We start from the raw sequence: 27,502 nt of genomic DNA on the forward strand, positions 1-27,502 counted from the left end.
CCGATGGTAGGGCAGAAATTCCAAGTCCTCGGCTCTTGGTCATGGCGGGGAAAGCCACCGCTTCTTCTGATAGAGAGTCATGATCTCAGCTATCGAAACTAACATGACTCGTCAGGACTCTGGACAGAATAATAGTGCGAAGTGAGGATGCGGTACGGGTGCTAAGACGTTGGAGAAAGAGAGAAAGAAGAGAAGAAAGTTCGAGTGCGAAAAACGAGAAAAATAAACAGTGACCGCCAAAGAGGAAGCGAAATTTCGAAATTTTTCCCAATGTAAAAGTACAACGCACACCCTGCACCCTGGCCAAAATCCACTGCGGCCCCGGTTGTAAAAAAAAACTGGGAACTGTTAACTAGTGTTAGTGTCGGGTTCGTTTCCTGACTGCAACAATGGTTGGACGAAAGCAAGCTAAAGGAACCAGTAGAGAACAAACCAAGAACTTAATCAAGAGAGCAAGACCCTCGCCTCGGTTCGGCACTACGATAGAACGTCCGAAGGCGAAAAAAAAAGGGAAGAAGCACTAAGTATTACTACATTACTGTACGGGGCGCGGGATAGGGAACTTTTAGACTCAACCGGAGCGAAAAAGTGCGAGATTGAAGAAAAACATCCACGTGCAGTTCAAACCCCAAATGATGAAAATCAATTTACCTGACAGCGGGTATCTCCATCCAGAACCAACGGTTGATAGCTAGCTCGAGCCTCGGGGGCGCAAATTATGTTTATGCTTAAATGTTGGCCCTGTGATGGTTCCATGGTTGTGTTCCCTCCCTGACAGCTGTCCGGTCCGTGTTGGCGCCCTTACCGCCGATCTTTTGTCGATCGGTTCTTTTTCTCGGGACTATGAGTACGTAATTGATTTGGATCAGATGTGTGTTTTGGAGATAACTTGTACTAAGTTATTCTAGGCCTTATGATCTATCTATACGCAGTATGATCTCGTCGCAATGCTGGGAACGTTCTTAATGTCGCTGTGTCCTGCAAGTTTAGGCGCGGACTTCACCCGAAAGTGGGTTGGCTTGGAAACCAGCCGGTAGCTGGTACATAACTACATCAGTGCACTGAAATTATCATGACTTCAATGGTTTTTTCTCATTTATTCCATTGTGTGGACTTTATTATTCAAAGATTGTACAAACTACTACCGAGGTTCATGCCCAAATCGTCCTAATGCATGCCCCTCCCCCTTGATAGAACACCTCAGATGAGCCGCATAGCAAACGCCAGGGACTGAATATGATGTATGACGTGATGCGTACCCAAAGTATATCTTCTTGCGCAGATTGTAGTGTTTCTCTCTACAGTACCAGCTCCTAGGTTACTAACCGGATGCTAACTCCAAGCATCATGCTGCGCGACATGAGAATGCATCGCGTATATCGCATTATCCAGATCTACCCTATGTGCACCAGAGCAAACACTTTAGAGTAGATGATACATTGACACAAGGTATGCTAATCACACACTGTACTGATTCCTCGCAAGATAGGGAAATAAAGAAAGAACGATAGAATTTGAATCCCGAATAAAAACACCAGACACCCCGATCCTTGCTCCTTGCTGGACGAAATCCCTGAAAAGGTGACTAGTACGTCGTAGTAGATAGCCACGGGAGACATCGAGTACCTCCGATGCTCCTCTGGACACCCACGTAGCGTAATGTAGTCTTTGGGCGTGAAAAGAACAAGAAAGAATATTAAATCAAATGGCAGGGGGGACAGGAAAAGGAAAGGATAACAGAAAACCCCAAGAGCAGAAATGATAAAAGGTTATCGTTAAAACAAACGCCCTGTCCACATGCGTAACTGTAGGGGAGAATAATACTTGTTCTCTCCTTCGATCATGAATTTTGGAGAGTACCATCATGTCTGCATCACAACGTCCCCATCCACTTCGTACTCGGCGTCAATCTCGCCGTCCGCATCTGCATCTTCATCCGAACCTGCGCCGATCCCATTGGTATCGGGTACAGCATTTTGGCCGTCGCCCTTATTAGGTGACTTGGTGGTAGACTCGGGTTCAGCAGGAACCATGAAATGCACTTTCTCAACTAAAGCCTTCTTGACCGATCGCGGCGTCTTGGGGTCCTCTTTTGCTGTCCCCGGCGACCGCAAGGTGATATTGGAGTCCTCGGGGGTCTTGGCAGTCGCCTCCTCGGACGCCTCGGCCTCCAGCTCGGTAGTATCGATGCCGTTGGTCTTCGCCGATTCTTCCGGGACAGTGTCACCGTTGGTACCCTCTGGTATTGTTTGGCTTTCGCCTGCAACCTCATCGGACACAGAAGCGACGTTTTCCGCATCTTCAACAACAACAGCTTCTTCCTCGACGGCCCGACTATCATCATCCATTGCAAGACCGTTAGTCTGGTCGGGCGTCGGCTCCGCGGCCGGGGAACCCGTGATAGCGCTTCTACCGCGGCGAGTGCTGCCTCCAGGTGTGAGCGATGTCAACGTAGAGGGTCGGCGAGGACTGTTGCGACTGCCATTGCGCACGGTTGTGGGTGTCATGGACATGCGATTGAGCTTGGTGCTACCAGATGGACGACCAGGCCTGCGTTTTGGCGGTAGGGCGGCAGGAATTGGAGGCCAGAACTCGAAGCGGGAGGGTGGGATACCTTCTGCAGGGTTGGGAACTTTGGGCGATTCGGGTTGATCCGCTGGGGTATGGTGGGAGCCATTAGACTGCAGAGCCATTCTGGAAGGCGGCCCAGCGGAGTCCGCGAGAGCATTCCCGTGAGTCCGATTGCCCATATGGTCATGGCCCTCATAGTCAGGTCCTCTCGCCTCCATCTCGTCTTCATCTTCATCCTCCCGACGAGCGATGGCATGCATGGGAGCACGATCGAAATGTGACTGATTGCTACGACCCATAATATATGGAGTCCAGAGCAGCGCATCTGGGTTGAGCTGGATGTAGCCTTTGCTCTCCCATCCGCTGATGACCTCCTCGTAATATTTGTGATCAAGACGAATGGCGTAGGTCTTGGTGATGGGATCTCGCACGAGAGCTCGTAGTCCTTCCAGAGCAGATACAACGTCATCTGCCGTCATACCAGTGCGGTCAGAGAGTTCTGCAATGCTGACAGGCGTCTTCAAATCACGAAGCTGGTATGACAAAATCAATCGCCAGTAGTTTCGATACGACACCAGACCCATGTCGGAGAGTGGCTTCTCGGGGGAGCCGTTTTTCCCCTCGATTCGTGTGAGTAGATATGAGAAGTCAATGAGGAGGTTACCGTAGCCTTTGCGCTGATGGATGGGTAAGGTGAGAATGCAGGAAACGTTATTCGCTGAGCTTGGGCGTTTTTCCTTGCTGAAGTAGCCGACGAAGTGACAGCCCAGATCGTCAAACTCGGTCATGACATAGAATAAAAATGGCTCAACGTCGTAGTAAAGAGTCTTGGAGCCTAAGAAAAGTTTTGCAAGAAGACAAAGGTTTTGGCAATAGACCGGGTTTTTTCGTCCATCAACCTCGAAGATTGAGATCGATCGGTCTCGGTAGATCTCATCGCCAGGGGGATGCTTAGCAGGGCACTTGAGCTTATGGCGCCAGGCGACGTAATCTGAGTTCATATACTTGAGGCAGAACTCGCAGATGTACAGAACACGATTGCGGCTGTATTCCTCCGGATAAGGCGCTGCGTACCAGGTCTCAATCTCGTAGCCACCAAAGTTGATCGATTTGATTTTTGAAGGAGGACCCGAAACTTTTTGCGATGCATGTGAAGTGCCCTCGCCATTCAGTTCTGCGTCTCTCACTTTCTGCTGCCACTCCTCTTCTGCTTTCAGACGGGCTTGTTCGAATCGGTCGCGGTCGAATTGTGTGGGGAGTGTCCTGGAGGTATCTTGCTCAACTTCAGACAAGATGCCTCCATATGGTTTTGATTTGGCATCATCGCTCTCGAATAAGGTGACGGAGTTGTAGGATACAGGGGGGAGAGGTACAAAGTGCGCCTGGGGCTCTGGGGCGACAGGTGGCGGCTTCGGTGCTTTCTTCTTCTTGCGGCCTGGCCTGATTTGAGGGCCTAGTATCTTGGCCATTCTTGTCTCATCCAGCCGGAACGCCATGATCAATTTTCCAAACTGTCGGGTGACCACGCGGCAGAGCTCCCGATCCACGGCGCGAGTGCGTCGACCGCGGATAGAACGCGTGCGAGCAGGGGAAAGAGTATCGCCATCGGCAAGTCCCTCCCCGCCCTCCACTGTGGCATTTGGGTGATCGGAGCGGAAGGATGATTGTCGGAGCCGTTTGCGAAGAACAGGGGTGTGTTCTTGAGCCTCGATTGACGAGGCCTTGCGTTTTCGTAACGATCTTGAGCTGTTCAGCATCTCCTCGTTGACACCTGTGCCAAAAATGGTATGGAATCCCTCGTCGTGCGTGCCAGCGTGGGCAGGTAGAAGCTCTCTGGGAAGACCAGAAACCTCAGTCCCAGTTTCTGCCGTTGGAGTCGCCAATCTATCGGGCTGCATGTTGTTTTCGACGCAAGTGGGACACCTCCAAGGCTCTGTGTTATTAGAATGTTAGTAGGTGGGATGGTCGAAGAAGTGAGATAGATGTAGATGGAGATTGTTTGCGTACCTTCTGTGTCATCGAATGCCTCTTGTTCACGAGCGCACTGTCTATGAGCTGGGTGTAATAACAAGTCAGCAACTGCGACCAAGTAATCGAGCGAAAGAGCTAAGCTTTATTTGTACTCGGCCTGCGAGGTACTGGGGAACGTACAGTGATCACCACAAACAATGCAAGTGAGCCATTCCTCAAAGTCTTCACTCGGGTCATGTTCCTCGTCTTGACTGCAAAATCTGTGTTTGTCCTTTGTTAGTACCTGCGCGCTCTGGACATGCGCCTAAGGCCAACTCGAGATCTCCGACTTACAAACAATTTGCGCGACTGCGGATATCTGCATCGCCATCCTCTCGATCGTTGCTCTCAGCCTCCCAGTCCTCGGCTCCTGACTCGTGATCAGTGGACTCGGGTTCCGACGCATCACGATCGTTGACTTCAAACCCGGGATCAGCATCCGCGTCAGACTCCGCATATTCTTCTTCTGAACCCGCATCATCGTCAGGAAGCTTAACAGCCCCAACAAATTCAGCCTCGTCATTATCATCATCGTTTCCTCCGTTCAACCCATTTGCGCCAGTGTTCTTTCCATTCCTAGCTTCCTCCGGGCCATCGTCATCGATTTCTCCATTATATGCTCGGTGGACTGCATCTTGAAGCCGTTGGTCCATCTCATACAGGTCGGTTTCATCTTCGCCCTCCGCATCTAGGTCGCTGTCGGCCGGGTCCACAGACGGGTCGAGTTTTCCCCGTTCATCATTTACTGGCGGCACCGTCGCCGCCATAGTGTACGTAACCGCCACCGCCAGGTTGAGCACAGCAGTGCCTGTTATAAGCGCTCAGGCAGACTGATGTATTTCGTTCGTGAATGAAGCCTGGAACCGATACGGTTACAGAAGCACCCCGCTGACGTCGGCGCTGATCCGGGGGTGCATCTGGATCAAACGCAGGCTCGAGGTAGATTGAAGCGGTGTCAGCAAGTTGTATCGATACAACTGTCGTTCGATGAGGGTGAAAGTCCGTAGGCGCAAAGTTTAAGCTAAACAAACAAGAGTTGTCAGTCCCGCCGCTGGTGGCTCGAGGATCGCAAACGCGTCGCAAAACGAAGCGAACCCACCCCAAGGAGAACGAGTGTAATGTTAGATTCAAAGGCGTACCAGACGCGTCAAGACCAATACACCGGGGCCAGTCTCTTTCACACTCGAATGCGATCCGCTGCGGCCTTCCCCCTTGGCCGTGAGTGTCGTTGCAGCGTGCTGACTCAGCGGAGCTAAACCAGTTCGGGTGGGGTGAGACCTCAAGCCCGTCGCTGTACGAACAGACACTCCCCTCCACACTCTCCGCCATTTATCCACTCTCCTCGGTTCGTGAGAGGCTTCACGGTTCTTGATCTTGTTCTCCAGATTCTCTTTGGTTACCTACACATACATACAACCGCACATCATGGGTGTTCCTTTCGAGGCTCTGCTTCCCTATGGGATTATCATCGGCGTACGTACCATTGGTCAATGCCTTAGGGGCTCTAGCTCACAAATTGCTACAGATGTTCGGTGTGACTGGCTACGGCCTCCACTACGTCAAGCGCTTTGCCAACGATGGCAAGAAGGCGCGCTGGAACCGTGATCTTTGGGATAGAGTAAGTCCATGTCGGCTGCGGTCGGAACCTGCATAGAACCCAATTGCTAACAAATTTACAGCAAAGTAAGTGATTGTCGTTTATCGACCGAGACCGAAGCATACGAAGCCAATTCTGCGATACTTACCAAACGCCAACAACAGTGATGGAGCGAGACCAGCGTATCACAGGCTCATTCCGTGGGCAATCCAGCAACCACAAGGCGCCCACCGGGTTCGACGTCAGCAACCCGTGGAAGGTACGAACGCATTCCCTGTTCGCTGGAACTCCGTCTGCGTGCCGAAATGCTGACCCGAGACACAGATCGAGAGCCGGATCTACTAGTTCACATTCACAAAATAGCAACCTTTTCTTTTACGTTCAATGCCTGCGCCTTCCTTGTTTTGTGATACTACATATCCACTGCAATTCTATTTAGAGACGCTGTATCATATCCTTCTTGACTCGCTTTGCTTTCGCGGTATTCTGCTCGGTTGTCTACCTGAGCTCCGAGATCAGTCCTCGAATCCCTTGGATCTCACCCTCGCGGAGGTGCATATCGAAGTATTCTGCCAGGGCCTTAACACGGTCGTCCTCGGTCTCCAGCGTCTGCAAGATCTCCGTTTCCCCGCGCAATCGTTGCTTGACCTCCTTGCCCGACATCACGCATTGGCCAATGATCTCTGTGCCACTTTCATTCAAGATCATCCGCACGCAGACGAAGACCTGAGTAAACCAGCTGGTCCGGCTCTGGCTGACAGAGAAGTTCATAACACGGAAATCCTGGGGTAGGAACTCCACATCGGAAAAGCAGATTTGTGACACCCATTTGCTCTCGGGGTTGTACCTCACTTGGTAGATCCAGATCTTTTGACTTGGATCTGTAAACTCGGCAATACTTTCCCTCACAAGGCGCATTTCCGACGGGGCAATGGCCGTAGCAGTAGCACCCTCTCGAAGTGGTAGTGGAGCAGTGGCACCATTGTTTCCAAAGCCAACATCAACCTGTCCATGTCCATTAGTATGGATCCATGCGCCGTAGTAGATTGCCACCAATTACCATGTACTTCGCTCCTTCAATGATCACAATCAAAATCATATGTCCACTTCACCGAACCACGCATGTCAGCTCATGCGTAGAGACTCAATAATCTACTCCGGGAACTCACATTGCCAAATATAACCCATCATCAACCCCCTTCGCCGCAGCATGACTGACTCTACCCCCGGTGGCATAAACAAGATACCCCAATGACCGCAATACAATGAATAACAGCCCGGTATTCTCCATGCAGTACCCGTCCAGCCGCCGCTCCACCATCTTCTCAAAGAGAGTCTGAGGGTTCAGAGTGATAGTATGATGTTGCGAGTAATGCAGCCCGGAATTACCCCATGGTATGGCAGCGAGATGTCTTCTTTGCAGCTCACATAGTGCAGAGAATGCATCCTTCTCGATATTCTGGCGGAGATGCTGGAGAAGATTGCTCTCGGATTGGGAGGGGTATCCGATACGCTTTAGGTATGCCTCCAATTGTTCGTCGGTGCATGTGGGTTGTTGTGCCATTTTTACTGTGTATATCGATATTGCTGGGGTTATGTGCTTGGAGAGGGATATTTATACATGATGTAGGTGTAGGTGTCGTGAGTCAATGTTGAGGCCTGAGGGCCGGAATTATTTCCATTTCGATGACCAATGGATTCATCCCCACTTCGTTGAGCTGACTGTCTACTTCGTATTGTTCGGTGAGATTAGCGATCAAGTGGTTGTTGACTCATCTTGATATTTAATGGAAATCATGTAGCATCCAGGCTATAATCGGTCACATGGGTACTTGCTGTTGTATAAATTGAGTATTCTCCGTCTTCTCGGCTACCACTAGGTCATCCCGAGGTCCAGGGCTATGAGGAGGTACGACTATAAGAATCTGTAGAGAATTCCATAGAAGTTGAGAATGATAGTGATATGTACTCCGTACTTAGTTATCTCTTAAATAAACACGCTGTGAAACGGAACATCTCATAGATCCCCGCCGATGATGTATTCGTCCGATATCCGGACCTACGGACATGTGCTTTAGTAGTAAGCGAATGAACGCCTCAACGCCTTTCTCTTGGAATTCTTCTTATCTACCTACGTTCTACCCTATAGTTACAGTAGCCCATAATCTAAATCCAACGACATCACATTGCCCCTCTACCGTGAACACCCCTACCGATACAATGGCTACACTAAACGAGCAACTGGAGACATTGATCAAGGAATACTCTCCCTGCGATGTATGTCTACATTTCCTATACATGACAAACCACTGAACGGCAGCACGACGAATCTGACATTGACTCAATCCAGGTCTCAGACGCTCTAATCAAGCTGCAAAAGACGCCCGAAGGCAGCACGGCAAGAGCAGGATATCTCGCAGATCTAGGTAAGATACACAATCCCGATCCACCCAAAAGGAACCACCTACGCAAAGCAAAAGCGCAATCTATACCAGATAAGTGACTTTCATTCAAACAGATATATTAACATATAAACCAGTCCCATTCTCCCCAGTGACAGGCCGCAATGAAACAACACCCAAAATAGCCGCGCCAGCAACGACATTCAAATTCATCCCAAAGAGCTCCAGCCCACCCCCACTCGCAACTGAAAACCCCGAAAAGCACGGCTTCCAACCAGGCAAGCACTGGGTCGACCATGTCGGCTCATACGCAGCCTCGGATCCGTCTGGCGCCGGGTCCATCGTCGTCATCGAGCAGCCGGAGGGCCAGTACTGCGCCGTGACGGGTGGTATTATGGCGACTCGAATGAAAGCGCTCGGTATCAAGGCTACTGTTGTCGGAGGTCGGGTTAGGGATTTGAGAGAATTGCAGGCGACGGGGCTTCCGGTGTGTTCTTATATATCTCCTTGTGCATTGTTCTTACATTTGCTGATCGTGGCGAGGGCAGATATGGGCGCAGGCTACTTCTACTGTGGGGACTAATGCGGAGGCGAAGGCTGGTGCTCGTGATGTGCCGATTTCGATTGGGGGTGTGACTGTTTCTCCGGTATGTTTTTTTGGATTGTGTTCCATTGTGAGTTTTCTTTCTGGTGGAACTGGGAACTAATTGTATAATGTGCCCGCAGGGTGATATCATCTTTTGTGATCCTTTGGAGGGAGTGGTGGCCATTCCTCGCGAGCTCCTTGGCCAGGTGCTTGAACTCATGCCTAAGCTGATTGCTATGGATGATCAGGCTAAGGAAGCTGTCGCTCAGGGGATGAGTGTCACTGATGCTTTCAAGAAGTTCCGCTCATAGGGTTGACGGACTTCTAGCCCGAAGTATATAACTAGTAATGTAACTAACTAGTTACTACTTACTACATGTAGTCAAAAACAAATCTGTCAGAACAGGAGGCCGGTGAAGAATGTACAGTCACATTTATGCAAAGCTAAATATACTTCCAAAGAGAACCATGCAGTAGCTCCAAAAATGTGGTATTCAAAGTATTCAATACATGAAAAGAAATACGTGCATCCAAAAGAAGAGCCGAATGGCCAAAACGCTGCAATTATACAATCGAAACATAAGCTTCGTTTACTCGGAAACCCAGACAGCGGCCATACCCATACCGGTACCGACACACATGCTGGTCACACCAATCTTCTTGTTTGTGCGCTTGAGCTCAGTGAGCAGTGTGCTGACCTGGCGAGAGCCAGTGCAGCCAAGAGGGTGACCGAAAGCAATAGCACCACCCTTGGGGTTGATCTTCTCAGCAGGAATGCCAAGCTCGTTGATGCACCAGACGCACTGAGAGGCGAAGGCCTCGTTGATCTCGTAGATATCGACCTCTTCCTTGGTAATGCCTGCCTTCTCAAGAGCAACGGGGATGGCAGCCCAGGGGCCGATACCCATGAGCAGGGGCTTGACGCCGACGACGCTGGCAGCGACGTACTTGCCGATGATCTTCTGGCCCAGACGCTCGGCGGTGGAGCGCTTCATGAGGAGGACGGCGGCGGCACCGTCGGAGATCTGAGAGGCGTTACCGGCGTGGATGGAGCCGTCCTTGGCGAAGGCGGGGCGGATCTTGCCGAGGGACTCGGCGGTGATGCCCTCACGGACACCATCGTCGGCCTTGACGGTGATGGTCTTCTCCTCGCCGGTCTTGGGGTCGGTCCACTTCACGTCCAGAGGGGCGATCTCCTCGTTGAAGAGACCAGCCTTCTGAGCGGCAAGGGCCTTTTGGTATGAGTGGGCGGCGAAAGCATCCTGGGACGCACGGGTCACGCCACGGTCCTTGGCCATGTTCTCGGACAAGACACCCATGGGGACCTTGCAGTTGGCGGACTCGGGGTGGCTCTCGAGGAGGTCGGAGAACTCGGTGACGGCACCGGGGCTGTATAATTATGTTGTTAGATATTGAGCGAGAGGGAAACGTAGGTGCATCCAAACATACCCGTACTGAGAGGACATGCTCTCGACACCGGCACCGATACCGACTTCGATCATGCCGGACTGGATGGCATTGGCAATATCGGCAATGGCCTGGAGACCGCTAGAGCACTGACGGTTCAAGGCCTTGACAGCGGTGGTCTCGGGGAAGCCGGCCACGAGAGCGGCGGCACGGAACTCAGTGGCACCACCACCGGGGGCAAGGACGGAGCCAACGGCAATATCCTCAACAGCCTTGGGGTCAACACCGCTCTTCTTCAGAACAGCCTGGAAGACACCGGCAAGCAGATCAGCGGCAGCGGTATCCTTGAAGCCACCCTTGCCACCCTTGGTGAGAGCTGTGCGGAGAGCACATGTCACGACAATATCATCGGCGTGCTTCTCGGTGAGAGCGGCAGCTCCCTTCTTGCCGCCAGGGCCGAAGTGGGAGGAGACCTGGTTGAGGCGTTGCTGGGCTATAGATAGACGTTAGTTTGCTGATTCCAATAGTCTGCGAGTCTCCTGGACCCCAGTATTCCGTTGAATAAATAAATGCACGTGCACATACCGTTAGACATGACGTAAATGTGGGAGGATATGGGGGGAATATGGGGTTGAAGAAAAATATCAAGGAGGAGGATAAGGAAGGGATTGAGATCCGGGAAGCTGTTGATTTATAAACTACTTGGGCCGTGGAATCGGTGCTATTTCCCCTTTCGACAGCCGTTGCTGGCCGCTGTCGCATTCTGAAAAAGAGCCTCGGCTCATTAGGGCGCATCATCGTTGATCCGTAACCAGTCACGGGATCGCCGAGTGGATTGACCTGGAGACATGTGAAGCCAATGCATATCACATGCAGATGACCGAACTTGCATTAGACGTCATCTCATCGAGGTGTAGATCCGAGATCGGCTCGGCATGTGTTTGTCACTTTGTGTAAGATTTCCGGGGACTATATATATAGTCTGGTTCGATGTGCGGGAATGAGTCGGGCAAAAGCTGTTACATGGCATAATGGCATTTCAAGGCATTTTTATGCAGAATGAAGAACAACTGCATTATTCAATCTCATGGCGCTGGCATCATAATACTCAAAAGGCTGTCACATTCCAATAATCCCCTGATAGCTCAGCTGGAAGAGCGCAAGACTGTAATTGCTTGGTTCCTTGGAACCTGTCATCTTGAGGTCCCTGGTTCGATCCCGGGTCAGGGGAATTTTTTGTCTTTTTGCCCTTGGTAAATACAGCCATTGATCTATGCAATTATCATTTCTTTCCACAATAGGACCACCTTGATTCAATTTAGCTATGTAGCCAGATGCAATCTATCAAAAAGCTTAAAGAAACATTGAAGTGGGCAAGTGGGTCACATGCACACTCATCAGGTGCTGCCGCGCTAGCCACTCAGCCACGCTGGTCTGTTAAGTACCCCTCTCTTCCCCTTCTTGTGAACCGGCTACTCCTGTGATGTTAGTCGTAGCACACCCGTTCGGGCTCAGTTGTTGCGGAAGCATCGCTACATCCACTATAGAGATGGAGGGGACCATCGTTTGGCAGAACGTCGCCATACTTCCGTTCAAAGCCGTCAAGCGCAGCGCAGTCTTGGAACAGTGTCGCATTCGGCCACGTGAGCTCAGCATATCCTGCCCATCTCACCAGACCTGTCGCCCTTGCCACCTTGTCCGTACAGATTCCTGTTCGAATTCGGACTTGGCTGTAGGCCTGCGCTGAGAATGCCATGTGCCTGCCCCGGTGACTGCCTCGATGCCCCCTGGATGCCAACTGGGTTGATCCAGCTGCCTGTGCCTGATCCTGTCACCCCGGGGTGCCCCCCTCGGGCCATCTTGGATGGAAGGGACGTAATGGGCGCGATAGAGGGCTTCGAAAGACTCTGCAGGAGACGTGGTGTCGGACGCTCCAAGGCTATGTGATTCCTTCATTGATTATTGGGATAAGGACTGGCTCTCTTTCACCCACCACCGAACATCCTTGTTGCAATAATCCATGAAGTACTCGCACAGCCTTCGAACGTTCCTCTCTTCACTATCTACTCCGTACGGTCAGCTGCAAGGAACATCGAAGTCAAGCCACCATCAAATATCACAATTACCAGTCTATCTAACAGTATGTTACTATTCCGAGGGGAACAAAAAGTGGCTCTGTGCTTCCCCGCCATTCCATCATAGTATGGATGTAGTTAAAAAGACAAAAAAATTCCCCTGACCCGGGATCGAACCAGGGACCTCAAGATGACAGGTTCCAAGGAACCAAGCAATTACAGTCTTGCGCTCTTCCAGCTGAGCTATCAGGGGATATGATTGGTTGATTTTTCACACCTAAGCTAGTTAGGATTACAGTACAGATTTCGCATCTGGAATGATAACATCGTTCTAGATACCCCGGAGACTACACGAGCTTGACATCAGCTTGGATGCCCTATGCATGTCAGAGCATGATCTTTCATTGTATAAAGTCTTGCGTATTGGTGGAGCTCTGTGACGAGTTAGGCCCAGCTCGGTAGAAGCCATGCCATTGAATGAGTACTACTCTCATTCAAACCCTAAAGGGCCAAGCTGCCCAGGGCTCTGCTGCCTTTGTTGTGTTGTTGTATTCTCCTTCGGCTTAACATTGATATGTTGCGCTCCAGATCTGACCAGCTACCTATATGCGAGTGGTAGACATTTAGCGCCTCTTCGTTGTCTGAGCTCGAATGACTGTTCATATTCTTGTCAACTTCGCTATGCCGATATCATCATGTTGGTGTTGAACTTGAGACCTAGGATGTGTCTCCCGCAATTGTAGAGACTAACCTAGTCACTCTGTGCGAGATCATTCAACGGGGATATATATCCCAGATTAACGGGGTTGGACCTCTGCGATACCTAACCCACGCTATATAAATCAGAGTTATGCTTTGCTTGCAGTTGCTTCCGTGGAATGGAAGGTTACGTTCCATCTTATTGCTAGTGAGCAACCACGATTCATCCTGTCTTGTATCCCTATTATCTTCTATCATCTCGTCTACTCTACCTGGGATTGTATACAATACTAACATGTTGGTTTTTTAAAGAATGAATCTCTTGTACAGTCCAGCCGGGCTATGCCTCTTGAAACTGCCCTGCAACTAGATTTACGCAGGAAGAATGGATGAACGTTCCAATTATAGATTCAATGTAGTTTCTTGAAAGTACCCAAAAATTCATTAACCAAAAAATAAGCATGGATTTGAGCTCTTACCTACTTTGAACGCATGGTTGCAGGTTGTATGGCAATATGGCAAAATGGCCATATTAAAAAAATTCCTCTGACCCGGGATCGAACCAGGGACCTCAAGATGACAAGTTCCGAGAAACTAAGCAATTACAGTCTTGCGCTCTTCCAGCTGAGCTATCAGAGGATTACATGTCCAAATCTGCCAAATAGCTTTATATGATCAAGCTTTACCCCCCTCAAACCAAACCAAGCCCGACGATCCGCCATCGACCTCCGAATACATTTCCTCCACCCAAAGTTAAACACAAAACCAACAATGTTCAAACCACACCCAATGTTCCGCCGCATAATAACCACAGCCTCACCGGCACGCGCTTCACCCAAAGTACCAGCCATCCTACCAACCCAACCAACATGGCAATCTGTACGTTACACCCCAAGCTCTCTCTCTCTCTCCAATCTCTCCAAGAGGAACCACACACCTCTACCCAGTCTCCAAGCGCAAACCCAAGAACTAACATGAACACCAGAACTCCCGCCTCTTCACAACAACACCACGCCCATCCTTCACATCCACACCAACACAAAAAGACCCCTCCCCCTTCCGTCTCTCCTCAACCAAACCCGAGTCCTCCCCACCCCCAACCTTCGAAGATGTCTACTACAGCCCCTACCAACCAAAGCGCCAATGGCCACCGGATATGTCGAAACTATCAGCTAAACATCAATTCCGACTTGAGCGCAAGTACCGTCGTCGCGCGGCGCTGAAATACGCTCGGCCGAAGTTTATGAAGGCTGTTACGTTGGGACAGTGGGTTGTTATTGGATGTGAGTTTTTGCCTATGAATGGCTCATAGGGGTTTAGGATGGTGATTGCTGACTTGTGATAGTTGTTATTATTTACTCTGTGCTATTCATGGAATGGGAGACGAATGATACGCCGTTCCATGGTGTAAGTGGCTGAATATCCGATTATGTTTGGTTTGTGTGTTGATTACAGTTGGCTAACACTCACGCAGATTCGGGAACAGTTCTTTGCAGGTCTTCGGAGTGTATTTTCCAGTGCGCCGCCTCCTACTCTGAAGAGAGATCAGAAGGATGATACTTCAGAAGGAGCGCAATAGGAGCATCCTGTTACTCTACGTCGATATAGTCTGTACAATATTTTAAGATTCCCAACTCACATTCACAGTTTACTTAGGGTGTACAAAGAAGAGTGAATAGAAGCCAGTGACGATTGATTCAAATTCTCATGTTCATAGAGCATTTCAGAAATCCCGTCGGAAGAACAGGCGTCGCTGTACCATGGAGAGAAAAGGAGGCAAGAACATTGTCCTCTTCTGCTCCGTCGCCTGTGCCAATATTTGGCTTCATTACAATCATGTCCGCAGGACTTCTCTGGACAAGGAAATGCAGTTTCACAACCCAACACCAACAATGCCGACGCCTGTCAGAAAAACAAAAAAAGAACAAAGAAGAGCCCAATAAACTCCAAAAGGTCAAGCGAAACAGAAATACCAAACAAAATAAGGTAGAGGCTGAGGACCAGCCCGAACGCCGAGTCATGATAGTGCGGAGGCCAAAGATGTAGATAAGAAAGAACAAAGGAAGAACAGGAAATTCGTTAGATCAAACCGAGGGGTTGCGTTCCCGGAATTCAGAGCCAGCTGCGCAGGTCGCTCGACGGGGTTGATGGACCAGGAGCTGCGCGGTTATCGAAATCCAGAGCAAGCTCTAGCTTGGGTGGCCGCTCGTCGATCAGACCCTTTCTGGGACTGCCGGGGGCGGACTTCTTGGGGGATTTGTTGGGATCGCCTGCACGAGGCGGGCCTTCGCGCACGAAGGTATAGGGCCAGCCATCGTCGGCAGCGGCAGCGACCCAGGTACGCAAGCAATCGTGTACCGAAGAGTAGAATTTCTCCTTGCAAGTGCGCAGACTACTGCCCATGACTTTCTCGAAACCAGAGGCACGGAGCTCGTCGCGAAGTTGGTTGCGCTCTTCCTGGGTAGGCATGCAGGCGATCAGGCCATTCACGAGATCAAGATGCGCGGCGAGGTAGTTGGTCGCATCCCATTCGACACCTCCAACGTAGGGGGCAGCCGGGACGGGAGGGCGAGGTGGTGGGAAATGACGCTCGCTGTAAGGACGAGTGTCTGTTGCTGGCTTCTCACCGAAGAGATCCTCCGTCTTAGGGAGGGGAATCACGTTGAGGTGATGGAGGAAAATCCAGAACACCTCCTTGGTCACGTTGGTGACCTCCTTGCACCAAACTCTGTATGGTCGTGATTGGTAGATGTTGGCAATGAACGCCAGCGGCTGGTTGTCCGCTGGAGGCGCAGGATCCTTGAGATAACCAAGGATCTTTTTGGCGCATTTGGTGGCCGGTTCTCCGGCAGGAGCAGTGGAGAGCTGTGTGAACAGCAGATTTGCGATGATCCCGCGAGTGGTGAACTCACTGGGGCCCTTCTTTTCCTCGTCAAAGAGCATGTTCAGCAATGCGGGGAAAAGCTCATCCTCGATGGCAGCGAGATGTGCTAGGGCCACAGATGTCGTGCATAGGGCCTTAAGGCAGAGGAGCGCCTCATGCAGAAGGGTATCCTCGTGGTCCTCGCTGTGCAATGAATCAGTTGTTGATCTTAATGAGAAGAGAAAAAGAAAAGAAACGAAATTTACATACCGCCAAGTCATCTTCATAATGCGGTAGAGAAGCTGTACAATCTCATCCATGCCCCCTTCGGTGATAAAGTCGTTGACCCACTGCACGGTTTCGTTACGTAGGAGTAGGCGCAGCTTGTGCACCTTTCCCACTTCAACCATTTCCGGTTTTTGGATCTCTCTCAAGTAATGGACAAAGTCGGAAGGATCCGCTGCAGTATCAACAGCAGCCGCCTCAGCAAGTGAAGCAGTTGAAGCATTGGTAGAGAGAGTCGTGTAGACACCGACAGGCTGGGAAAGATCCACAGACCTCGGACGGCGGCTTGAAGCTTCACTGTCCCGCCGTAATTTTTTGCCAGGGGACGAAGGGCCCTTGAAGGCAAAGCCACGGCTTCTAGATCGTGAGCGAGAGCCTTTACGGTCCTCTGCTTGGCTGCCTTGAGATTCTTTACCACGCCCTCGACGGCTGTCACCGGTTCCACCACTGAGGGGAGTCGCATTCTCTGTCCGATCTTTCTGGATAAAGTCAGCCTTGATATTGGTATCAAGTGAGCGCATCTTGTCTCTCATGTTATGCGGGATGTTTCTCGCATCCTATATATGAGTTAGCTTTGCCATTTGAATTTACTGCGCGATAGGGCCGACTCACCAGCAGCTTCTCAAACTCGCTCTCGAGATTCTTAGAATCCAAATGCTGGTGCACCTCGGAATCCCGCTCCTTTGCATTCAATGCTGAGATAGCAGCCTGCACACGAGAGAGCCGCTTGGGCTGTTCTGTTGCCATGGTAGGAGGAGAGATCTTTCGAGGGCTCGATGGCCCTCGGCTCTTGGAAGAAGCGCCATCCAATCGCACGGGATTTGTTTCTCCCGACGTAGCACGCTGCAATCCAAGCAAATCCTTCACCTTCCGATTTCCTGTGAGAACGTCTGACTTGGGACGAGGCTTGGTATCACTCGATTTGGTGAGGGATGGTTGATGGTAGTCATAGAAGTTGCGTTGCTGGCCTGGCCCGTAGCCCTTTGGTGTATAGAGGGACACTTCCTCGGCCACCGTTCGTCTTATATCGGCGGTGGAGTTTGGCCTCGATCGGCCGATCGGCTCTCGGTGTACTGACACCGAGTCGATTGAGCAGACTGGGGACGGCATGTTATCGATCAACTCGGTTGGGCTGCGGTTCTCTTTATCACGACTCTGTTTGGAGCCATCCTTCCTTCCCCGTTGGGATCTCTTGAGGATGGCCGAGAGACTATTGGACGATTTGGCCTTCTTGGGCGATAGATCCTCACTCTGAGCGGGGATGTCATCTGACCTGCCATCTTTCCGCTCCATATAGCTTCTCAGAGACTTCAGTGAGACAGCGCTCTTTGTCTTCTTATGCAGGGCACCTTTGTTTTCCTTGCTACCTATCTTGGGCGAGGTAACCCCGTTGTCGCCCATATCACGGTTGGGCACAATTTCAGCCAAAGGACGATAAATCTGAGTGGAGCCGGCCTCTCCAAATGGGTAGGAGTTGTTCTCGGTTGGCTTGCTTCTCTGCACTGGCCGCGGGGCAATGGCGTCGTCAGCCGATTGATTTCGTTTATGGGTTCTGGATGACATTATGGCCCGTAACATGGATGGTTTGGTCGATCGGTTCGCATCGTCAAAGATCTTAGGACCTGGGGTACTTGCAGCCATTGCTATCCTCTTTGACCAGCAACTGTCTCTTGTTAGCAGGTGAAGTGGACAAAGATCTAGGGAGGGGGAACGGATAGTTGCAGACTGGACTTACGGGATTTGGGCAAACAAACGCAGACAAGAAATAGTAACGTAATGACGAAAGGGGGTGACAATCAAAGTATAGTCCCCTCGGATTCAAATAAACACAATCTAAGCAAAGTGGGATGAAAGGGCTTGTGGAAAAGGGAAAAGAAGCCAAAAAGGATGGGCAGAGTGAGGAATTTGAAGAACCGACGTGCTGCCAACAGCAACCGTCATCGAGTATCAAGATGTTTGATCCACTCACCTCGACTTAGCGTAGAAGACGATCCTTGGGGTTGGCTGATCGAAGGTGGAGGAGTAAACAACGTGCGGGTAAAGAGGTTGCGAGGGGCAACGCAGCGGTGTACACTGTACACAGTACGGGCTTAGCAGTTATTGGGCTATTGAAGTACCTATGGGAGACGAACATGTCATATTGCATTTGCATATTTATTGCTCTTTGTTTTGGTGTCTGCATATTGTCCTTACAGGTTGAGTCTTTGTTTACTCGTTAGTTGAAGCCTTCACAGCTATATACTGCGTGTTTGGATATGTTAGGTAGGTAGTGCAACTGATTTAACCAGACAACCTGACAAGAAAAAGCAATATGATTACGGAGTAGAGGATTGTTATTCCCATGACCACATTCATATCAATCCATTGTATCTCCGATCGTCTTTGTTTTCTTTTTCCCCTTGACCATACAGAGTACAGCTCAGAGTACGGAGGACTATGCTAATGCCGGCAGGACTGGCCCAATTGAGAATGAACTCGTGTTATGCAGTCAAGTTGAACAAAAGTCCCAAATCACGGGAATTCGATATCTTCTGACCTCCACTTCATGCAAATGGTGATAGTGCCGGACCGATAATCGCTGGAATGCCACTCTACCGTTTGCGACGCTTGTCCGTAGACGGGGAATGAGAAAGATTATTTAGGTCAGCCGATGAGCCGACCATATTGAACCTCAAAAAAATATGCAGAGATGAGCATGAGTAGAGAATTGATCTCATCTGAGACAAGAAGCCCGCTTTTATAGGGTTTGTCGGGCCCAGACTCAACGACATCATTCGGGCACTTTCGGATTCTCCTTATCCAGGATTCCTTGTCAATTCATCGTTCCAACTGCTTTTCTGAAATAGTATAAATATAACAAAGTCTCCCAATACAAGAACCCAAGTGGCCTGCCATGAATTGCCCCTCGCGGACGGACGACACTCTCCAACACCCGACATGGAACCAGAGCCCACCGCCCTTCAGCCCCGACACCACCACCCGCAATGACTTCAGCGGCATCGCCAACGCCAGGGTTCATCGCAGACATGCCAATTCCGCCAATGAAGCGGATGATCCATTATCAATCGGCATACCGAACTCCAGCCAAGATCATGATCCCGGAAAACCAAAAGCAAACGCCACCAGCGGCGAAGTGACCGCTGCAGACTCGGGAGGTGATTCACCCCCGAGGAGCAGCGGATCACCTCGCCGCCCCTTTTTAACTTGTTTGACATCTTCGTCTGTGCAATGCGCGCGGACTCTGGCCAAATTCGGCCGCTTTATCGGTCCTGGCTTCCTCATCGCGGTCGCCTATATTGATCCGGGAAATTATGCCACCGATGTGGCTGCCGGGGCTGACTTTAAGTTCGCCTTGCTGTTTATTGTTCTTCTTTCCAACCTATTTGCGATTCTGTTGCAGTCGCTGTGTATTAAGCTAGGCTCCGTGACGGGTCTGAATTTGGCGGAGAATTGCCGTGAGCACCTTCCCAGATGGCTGGTGTATATCCTCTATTTCATGGCAGAATCGGCCATTGTCGCAACTGATATTGCTGAAGTGAGTGTTGCTGCTTGAATCCTATATGATCGAATACTGACAAACTGAAAAGGTAGTTGGATCCGCGATTGCGTTGAACTTACTCTTGAAGATCCCTCTGGTAGCTGGCTGTGCCATCACATTGGTAGATGTTCTTTTCATTCTTATCTTCTATCGGCCCAATGGGACGATGTGGGGGTTGCGACTGTTTGAATTCTTTGTCATGGGCTTGGTCTTGGGAGTAGTTGTCTGCTTCTGTATACAGCTCTCTCTCATCGAAAACCAGTCCATTGGCGAGGTCTTCCGCGGGTATCTGCCGTCTTCAGCCATTGTTCAGTCGGAAGGGTAAGTGTTGCCGGATTCTGGCCTACGCGAGAATTGCTACTAACGCATATGTAGTCTATATCAAAGCTGTGGAATCCTTGGAGCCACTGTCATGCCACATTCACTATTCCTCGGAAGTGGCGTGGTCCAATCTCGTCTCAAGGAATTCGACGTCAACTCTGGCTATGTCGATACAGCTGTGCCCCTTGGGAATGCAGATGGGGAAATAAAGTATCGCCCGTCAATCCATGCAATCCGCGGCTGCATGAAGTACTCCATCATCGAGTTGGCATTGTCGCTGTTTACCTTTGCCTTGTTCGTGAATAGTGCCATCCTCATCGTCGCCGGTGCTGCTCTGTATGATGTGCCTGGCAAAGACAACGCCGACCTTTTCGGTATTCACAGCCTGCTCTCGGAATCTATCTCACCAGCTGCCGGCTTAGTATTCGCTCTTGCGCTGCTACTGTCCGGCATATCCGCTGGAATCGTCTGCACCATTGCTGGTCAGATGGTGAGCGAGGGAATGCTGAACTGGACCATTCGACCCTGGCTTCGAAGACTCGTTACTCGCTCGATCAGTATCATTCCCAGCATTATCATTGCTGCAGCCGTCGGTAAGGAGGGTCTTGCCAAGACTCTAACTGCAAGCCAGGTTGTTCTGAGCGTCATTCTGCCTTTTGTTTCGGCGCCTCTTATCTGGTTCACCTGCTTCAATCGCTATATGACTGTTCGAACTGAAGAACCTACTGAACGGGAGGGTGAGGTTGTTGTGGTGACAGCTCCAATGCGAAATAATCTCCTCACTTCGGTGGTTGCGGTCGTCGTGTGGCTAATTATAGTCGTGATGAATATGGCCCTGCTGGTACTGGTGGGAATGGGCAAAGCATCTTGATCCCAGTGGTACCTTTTCTCGACAAAAGTCCAAGTATCTGGAATGACAGAAGCGACCTAGTATATACGTCTGTGGTTACAGTGAAAGCATGCCTGGACATATGTATCTCAATAATGCATGAGCTAATCGCTATGGTATGACGCATGAATAAAACTAGATCTTCAAATGCGACATGAGCATAGCGTAGCAGAACCTCGAATAGAACCCCGGTCAACTCCGTTGTGCCTGGCACAGAAGAACACCCTTGAATATTAGCACGCTATGACATAGTCTCATCCAAGTCCACCCGCCGCTTCCTTGACTTTATGTTGCTCAACCGGCTCATCAATAAACTGCGGCGGAGCCACCTCGTCCTGCAAGAAGCTCGGCATCGCACTCTCCCCCATGCTGCTCTCAAACATGGATTCCTCGCCTAGCGCCTCAAGCTCCGCATCCAACTCCGCCTCATCCACATCCTCAGGCACATCATAAGCCCGAGAGATACTTTCTTGAATCTCATTTCCAATCTCCATCAGATCTGCCATCTCGTCCTGCATCTGCTCGATCTTGTCCACGTCGACCTTGCCATATTGTTTCTTCAGCTCCTTGGTGGTGGTTTTCATAGCGTCAACTGTCGTCATGACATTCTTCAAATTATCTTGCATCATGCCCGCCTGTTCCATATTCCATGATTGTTGGGAGAGCTGATCTCGCTGCGCCTCGTATTGTTTGCGTCGCTGTAGGACCTTGAGTGCTTTCTGCCGAAGCGCATTCTTGCCGGGCCCGTCGCGCATCTTGGCGATCTTGGTTTGGTAGGTGGAGAGTTCCGAGTTGAGTGCTGCGAGCTTGACATCTATGCTGGATACTCGTGTGTCAACCTGTCATATGGTTAGTGGGGTAACTTTGAGGGGACGATGGATGCCTTGGATCTGGCTGGGTATCGTACATTGGAGATAGCACTGTCGAGAGTCGGCTTGGGTGCCGTACTCTTTGCACCAAATAATCGGTTCATGATGGATTGTTAGGTGGGGGTATATCGTATATTGGAACGGTGGAAGGTAAGGGCAATAGGCAGCGCGATTCCAGACCAACGCGTGGCCAGTGCTCAATGAAACGATCGGTGGGCCGAGAGGAGCGATAACCCGATATCTTGGACTAGGCGCTTAGCGTAGGGGTTAGGCAGTGTAGAGTAAAGCGTACGAATCAGAAGAATGAATTGTTTGCTACATACAGCTGTGGCCATGCATTTGATCTCAAATGCGGAGCAACGACAACGTCAGTTACTGGCCTCAGGCCAGAGATTACACGTGATTGTCAGTGCTCAGGTGATTTCGATCCCGAGTCTTTAGCCTGTTTCACCTTAAGGTTGGTATTTACAACGTGATTGTTGCAACAGTTGTTGGCTGAATCGTCAAATGATGAACTTATCAGCTGATACGGTTGATACCTGGAGTTTTGTATTGAAAGGTCCATATTATTTGGGCCACGACGTGGGACAAGGCATTCCGGTATTTGATACTTTGTTAGACACCCAAACTTGGCGGGGATGGGATGTACCCTGTACCATGATGGGATGCAGCTGATCCCATGATGAGACAAGATGGAAATTTAAGGATAAGTAAATAGACACAACACATACTGTGTAGTAGAACACAAGAATAAAGAATCATGTACTCCGTACCTTCGTATAACTACTCAAAGATCTATAATTCTTATCTAGCCAGTTTTTATCCCCCGCGGTGATTACATATCTTGTGTCCTTTCCGCCCCTTCTCCAAGGCTCGTGGCCATCAGGAATCGGTAATCAAACAGCACTTCCTGAGCGCGAATTTCCCTTTCACTTCTCTCTCCCACTTGCCTCCTTGATGGACAGTTGAGCTATCCATTTCCCGTGGCGCATTTTGACTCTCCAACTCCACTCCCCCCCAATTTCTTCTTCCCCTCTCCAAACCCACAGGGAGGTTCCGAAAACTCTCTTTATCCGTCACTACCTCGAGATTGAAGGTAAGAGGTACTGAAAGCCCTGTGTCTCACTTCTGCAGCTTCCTCCAATACCATCTGACGAGTCCCCCAACCTCCGTCGATCGAACCCGGTGAAGGCGGCTGGTACACATCGGGACCGCGGGTGAGGCAAATGGCCCACATGAACCTGATCGCTAACAAGATCTCTACTCGCACAGCGCTAGGTCGCTTCGACTTTCGATCAGGCGGGAATCATAGCCTTAGTCTCTATCGGCTGTTGTAATCGAGCTCAACCCCACGTCAATCCGCGCGGCCTTGGGTCTCTCTGTGTGTGTGCGTGTGTGTGTGTGTGTGTGTGGACACCACGCTTACCGGTGTATCGGCCTGTCGCGCAACCTCCCCTGAGAACCCGATTCTGCGACCAGCCCCTTGTACCATAGACTGCCTCATTACGACACCTTCGAGACGAACGCAACGAACCATTTCATGAACCATACCCCTCGGCAATATACTCCATCATGTTCTGGCGCTTTGGGGGATATGCGAGTATCTCCACCATCGATACCCTGCTCGACAAACCCGAGGTCACTCTCGAGGAGCTCCTGGATGAGCCCGAAATTATTCAAGAGTTGAAACAGCACAATACAAAACTGATCGAATACCTGCGCGATGACCATGTCTTGAAACGGCTTATGGATTATGTCACGGCACCGAGCCTGGTGACTGATGACCAAAAAAATGATGATGATTCCAAAGCGAAGGATGATACTTCGAAGGACGGGGATGCTTCCACAGAGCAGACGGACGAGGATAAGGAGAAGGAGGGGGATCCGCTGAAGGATATTCTCGATCCGGATGACCTGGAGAGAGTCGAGAAGAACCGCTTGAAGCATGCTTATATTGCTTGTGAAATTCTCTCATCCGAGACATGGTCCATCCTTGAATCTATGATGGCAAACCCTTCATATTTGCGAGACTTCTGGGGCTTCTTGCGACGTTCCCCACCTCTGGACGCTTCGCAGGCTAGCTACTTCACTAAAGTCAACGAGACCCTGCTTGATAAGAAGACCGAGGAGATGCTAGATATCCTCAAGTCACTCGAAGGAATCGTCCCGGCATTGTTGCAGCATGTTGATAACCCAATGGTCATGGATCTTCTGCTGAAGATTATCAGTCTTGAGAAGGCAGATGGTGGCCAAGGTACCGTCGACTGGCTCAAATCACAGAATCTAATCCCCGGTCTTCTATCTTTCCTGTCGCCCGACCACCCGGCGTCCGTTCAAACCTCAGCAGGTGATTTCCTGAAAGCGATCATCACCATCTCTGCAAATGCAAGTCCAAATGACCAGTCATGTATTGGTCCTAACAGCTTGACACGTCAGCTAGTCTCGGCTCAATGTGTGCAGCAGCTCATTGATGCTATGCTCCAGGGAGGCAATCCGCTGACCGTCGGCGTGGGCATCGTCATTGAAGTCATTCGCAAGAACAACTCTGACTACGACCCCGAGTCTCTTGGCTCGCCCGATCAAATGCTCAGCACGTACGACCCAATCTACCTGGGAACGTTGCTTCGTCTTTTTGCCAAACATATTCCCCAGTTCATGGCTCTCATTCAGAGCTCCAAACACACCATTCATGATGGAAACAAGCTCAAGGTTGTTGAGCGAGGAAAACTGAACTCTGCATGGGGTGGCCAAATTGAGCCGCTTGGCTTTGACCGATTCAAGACTTGCGAGTTGATGGCAGAGCTGCTTCATTGCAGTAACATGGGCCTTCTGAACGAACCAGGCAGTGATGAGTATGTCAGGCAGAGGGACGAGGAGCGTGAGCGGTTGATTCGCGAGGGCGCTTTTGACTTTCACCGAGACGAGCACTCTGGAATGGACTACAATGATACCACCGCCGATTTCGCGAACGATTCAGCCCTCGCTTCCGGCTCTCCAGGAGACACCAAAACAACAGAAGCACAACAGGCGGGTGAAGAAGAAGGCTTTGAGGATGTCGGTGCATCCGGTATCTTAGTGGACGAGAAAGCTGGTGCGACCACGACACCTACTGGAGACGCGCAGCCTATGGAATCAGTCACAGAGCTCCCCTCAACAGATAATGCAGCAGAGCGAAGTCTTTCCGAAGAAGCCACAAATACCCCTCAGAGTCCTGTCGAGGTCGTTGACCCTGCGTCGCCTACTGCTGGTCTAGCTGAACAAGTCAGCAGCATCAATCTTGAGAACACACCACAAAACGATCAGCAAGAGTCCAAAAAGGACACCCAAGGGCCTGAGGCTTCTACTGCCCAAGACGTCCCAGCTCCTCTGTTCGCGCACGAACAAGAATCGGATTCAAATCCGACCCCTGCCGGCCAAACGAAAGAAAACTCCACAGTCAATGAACAGGCTGAGGGAAAACACCCCTTCAACGACGGTGGCGATGAGGACTCGGCGGAGCAGTACATTCAGCTTGATACTGACGGACGACCCGTTGTCGGTGATTATTTGAAGATTCAGTTTGTGGAGAACCAAGTGGTCCCCACGATTCTGGTAAGCATTCCATTTAGAGAAATCAAGATCTCTACTAATCATTCATAGGGCTTCTTCTTCCGTTTCCCATGGAATAATTTCCTCCACAACGTTGTTTACGATGTGATTCAACAAGTCTTCAACGGGCCCATGGAGCGAGGCTACAACCGAGCCCTCGCAGTCAATGTCTTTGACACAGGGCGAATCACCACTGCGATTGTTGAAGGGCAGAAGCGTAGTGACGAGACCCAAAGGACCAAGCAGATCCGCCTCGGGTACATGGGACATCTTACGCTTGTCGCAGAGGAGGTCGTCAAGTTCAGCGAGCGTCATCCGCCAGAATTGCTTTCGCACGCTGTTATGGAGAGCGTCTTGAACCCTGACTGGATTGAGTACGTCGAACAGACTTTGTCCGAGACTCGCGAGCGGGATAATGCCATCCTCGGAGGTGTTCGCCCTGACATGTCATCTCGCCAGGCTAGTCTCAACAACTCCAACAACTCTGGCCAAGGCTTCTCCAATTCCAATGCTTTGTCAGACGCAGGATTGAATGGAGGAATTGGTGGCTCGAGTTTCAATACTTTTGACCTTAGCCATGGAGGTATCTCTGGGGGCGCATTCGGTGCAGGTGGTGGCACCTCTCTTCTGAGCGGGTTTGCTAGCTCCAGTGACGATGAGGATGAAGAGATGGAGGACCAGGAAGACAGAGACACCGGTAATGCCGATCAAGGCGACACTGATGTGGGTAACCCTTTCTTGACGTGATGCCCGATACGTAACCGTTCTTGTCACGTTTCTTTTCGAAGTCTTCCTTCTGAATTAGTTGAATATTCATTTGCTAATTGAGTTCCTTGCAGGTGTCAACAAGTTCAGCCAGCCAACCTATTCCCATCTTGCCCCCGCCGCCTGCCCCATTGAGCCTCGGTCCATCCCGGGCACGCCGTCAATTAGCTGCGCGCCTTGCCGCCCAAAAGCAACAATCGTCCGAAGACGGCGAGGGTGAAGCCAGAGAGACAGAAGGAAGTGCGGACCGAGAGTCAGACTGGCCAAGCAACCCCTTCGTCATTGCCGGGATGGATGATGATGGCGAGGGAGGCAACTCAGCTTTCCCTCATAGTGACTTTGGTTCAGCCAATGCCAAACATTCACCTGCCCTACCCGGGTCAGGATTCAGCCCTCCGGATTCGTTGTCAACCAACTCCTCAGACGAGGAAGGCGGAGGTCGCCTAGAATCTTTCAACCGCGCAGGCCGTTTCCCGCTCGACGTCGAGGAAGACGATGACGACGAAATGGGTGAGATGGTTGGACCGAGCGGTGGCCTAATGGACTCGGACGATGAAGACGAGGCCATCATCAATGAATCATTGGGTTACTCCAACCTCTCGGGTCCCAGACGATACAATAACTTCCCCCGCTCCCGGGCCGTGAGCTCCCATTATGAAGACGACGATCAAAACGACAGTAGCGATGGTGAGGATGACGGGCTCGTGGAGATCAGGGTCCCTGGCCGCAAGTCTTCGACTTCTAATTAAGATCGAGTTTTTTGCATTTGAGTGCGTGGGTCATGACAGTAACGGGAGAAATCATGCCCCTGGGGTTTCTACATGAGATGTGACGGCATGGCGTTTGTATATAGGGTAGCCATGGGGTTCTGCATCTTAATGCTCAAGTTCTGTATGAAGACTTACTTGATCTAACGTTTTGTGTCCTTCGCTGTCCACTCTGGGATTGGCCTACGAGTTGGCTTCTCATTGTCTAATTGATTTGGCATTCGCCTGTGTACGATAATTCTGGTGAAGCGAAACGATGTTTTAGTTTGA

At 50.6% G+C, this 27,502-nt stretch overlaps 10 protein-coding genes across 10 annotated transcripts; 5 read left to right on the plus strand and 5 right to left on the minus strand.

The window, feature by feature from the left end:
* Positions 1-1,862: 1,862 nt before the first annotated feature.
* N7515_003659 (uncharacterized protein) lies at positions 1,863-5,910 on the minus strand (the record flags this gene model as incomplete). The annotated part of the gene is made up of 6 exons (XM_056664403.1): positions 1,863-4,504; positions 4,579-4,626; positions 4,723-4,802; positions 4,876-5,389; positions 5,466-5,602; positions 5,681-5,910. The coding sequence occupies 6 exons, from the start codon at positions 5,908-5,910 to the stop codon at positions 1,863-1,865; spliced, it is 3,651 nt and encodes a 1,216-aa protein (XP_056523460.1).
* Positions 5,911-6,006: 96 nt separating this feature from the next.
* Positions 6,007-6,523, plus strand: N7515_003660 (NADH dehydrogenase [ubiquinone] 1 alpha subcomplex subunit 1; the record flags this gene model as incomplete). Its single annotated transcript, XM_056664404.1, has 4 exons — positions 6,007-6,054; positions 6,107-6,199; positions 6,360-6,437; positions 6,503-6,523. The coding sequence occupies 4 exons, from the start codon at positions 6,007-6,009 to the stop codon at positions 6,521-6,523; spliced, it is 240 nt and encodes a 79-aa protein (XP_056523461.1).
* Positions 6,524-6,676: 153 nt separating this feature from the next.
* On the minus strand, positions 6,677-7,742 carry N7515_003661 (arylamine N-acetyltransferase family protein; the record flags this gene model as incomplete). Its single annotated transcript, XM_056664405.1, has 3 exons — positions 6,677-7,183; positions 7,239-7,284; positions 7,348-7,742. The coding sequence occupies 3 exons, from the start codon at positions 7,740-7,742 to the stop codon at positions 6,677-6,679; spliced, it is 948 nt and encodes a 315-aa protein (XP_056523462.1).
* A 656-nt stretch (positions 7,743-8,398) lies between these two features.
* Positions 8,399-9,477, plus strand: N7515_003662 (RraA family protein; the record flags this gene model as incomplete). The annotated part of the gene is made up of 5 exons (XM_056664406.1): positions 8,399-8,455; positions 8,529-8,604; positions 8,718-9,067; positions 9,129-9,227; positions 9,307-9,477. 5 exons carry the CDS (start codon positions 8,399-8,401, stop codon positions 9,475-9,477), a joined length of 753 nt encoding a protein of 250 aa, XP_056523463.1.
* Positions 9,478-9,756: 279 nt separating this feature from the next.
* On the minus strand, positions 9,757-11,168 carry N7515_003663 (3-ketoacyl-coA thiolase peroxisomal A precursor; the record flags this gene model as incomplete). The annotated part of the gene is made up of 3 exons (XM_056664407.1): positions 9,757-10,555; positions 10,616-11,066; positions 11,159-11,168. 3 exons carry the CDS (start codon positions 11,166-11,168, stop codon positions 9,757-9,759), a joined length of 1,260 nt encoding a protein of 419 aa, XP_056523464.1.
* A 2,968-nt stretch (positions 11,169-14,136) lies between these two features.
* N7515_003664 (uncharacterized protein) lies at positions 14,137-14,926 on the plus strand (the record flags this gene model as incomplete). The annotated part of the gene is made up of 4 exons (XM_056664408.1): positions 14,137-14,226; positions 14,333-14,630; positions 14,693-14,754; positions 14,822-14,926. 4 exons carry the CDS (start codon positions 14,137-14,139, stop codon positions 14,924-14,926), a joined length of 555 nt encoding a protein of 184 aa, XP_056523465.1.
* Positions 14,927-15,459: 533 nt separating this feature from the next.
* Positions 15,460-18,136, minus strand: N7515_003665 (uncharacterized protein; the record flags this gene model as incomplete). Its single annotated transcript, XM_056664409.1, has 3 exons — positions 15,460-16,414; positions 16,481-17,052; positions 17,108-18,136. The coding sequence occupies 3 exons, from the start codon at positions 18,134-18,136 to the stop codon at positions 15,460-15,462; spliced, it is 2,556 nt and encodes an 851-aa protein (XP_056523466.1).
* Positions 18,137-19,388: 1,252 nt separating this feature from the next.
* On the plus strand, positions 19,389-21,225 carry N7515_003666 (uncharacterized protein; the record flags this gene model as incomplete). Its single annotated transcript, XM_056664410.1, has 3 exons — positions 19,389-20,030; positions 20,083-20,354; positions 20,409-21,225. 3 exons carry the CDS (start codon positions 19,389-19,391, stop codon positions 21,223-21,225), a joined length of 1,731 nt encoding a protein of 576 aa, XP_056523467.1.
* Positions 21,226-21,497: 272 nt separating this feature from the next.
* On the minus strand, positions 21,498-22,216 carry N7515_003667 (putative SNF7 family protein (Cta1); the record flags this gene model as incomplete). Its single annotated transcript, XM_056664411.1, has 2 exons — positions 21,498-22,082; positions 22,151-22,216. The coding sequence occupies 2 exons, from the start codon at positions 22,214-22,216 to the stop codon at positions 21,498-21,500; spliced, it is 651 nt and encodes a 216-aa protein (XP_056523468.1).
* Positions 22,217-23,684: 1,468 nt separating this feature from the next.
* N7515_003668 (SAPS family protein) lies at positions 23,685-27,214 on the plus strand (the record flags this gene model as incomplete). Its single annotated transcript, XM_056664412.1, has 3 exons — positions 23,685-25,703; positions 25,752-26,423; positions 26,540-27,214. The coding sequence occupies 3 exons, from the start codon at positions 23,685-23,687 to the stop codon at positions 27,212-27,214; spliced, it is 3,366 nt and encodes a 1,121-aa protein (XP_056523469.1).
* Positions 27,215-27,502: the final 288 nt, after the last annotated feature.

Source organism: Penicillium bovifimosum (assembly GCF_028826915.1).
Source record: "Penicillium bovifimosum strain IBT 22155 chromosome Unknown utg000003l_segment0_segment0, whole genome shotgun sequence".
NCBI classification, from domain to species: domain Eukaryota; kingdom Fungi; phylum Ascomycota; class Eurotiomycetes; order Eurotiales; family Aspergillaceae; genus Penicillium; species Penicillium bovifimosum.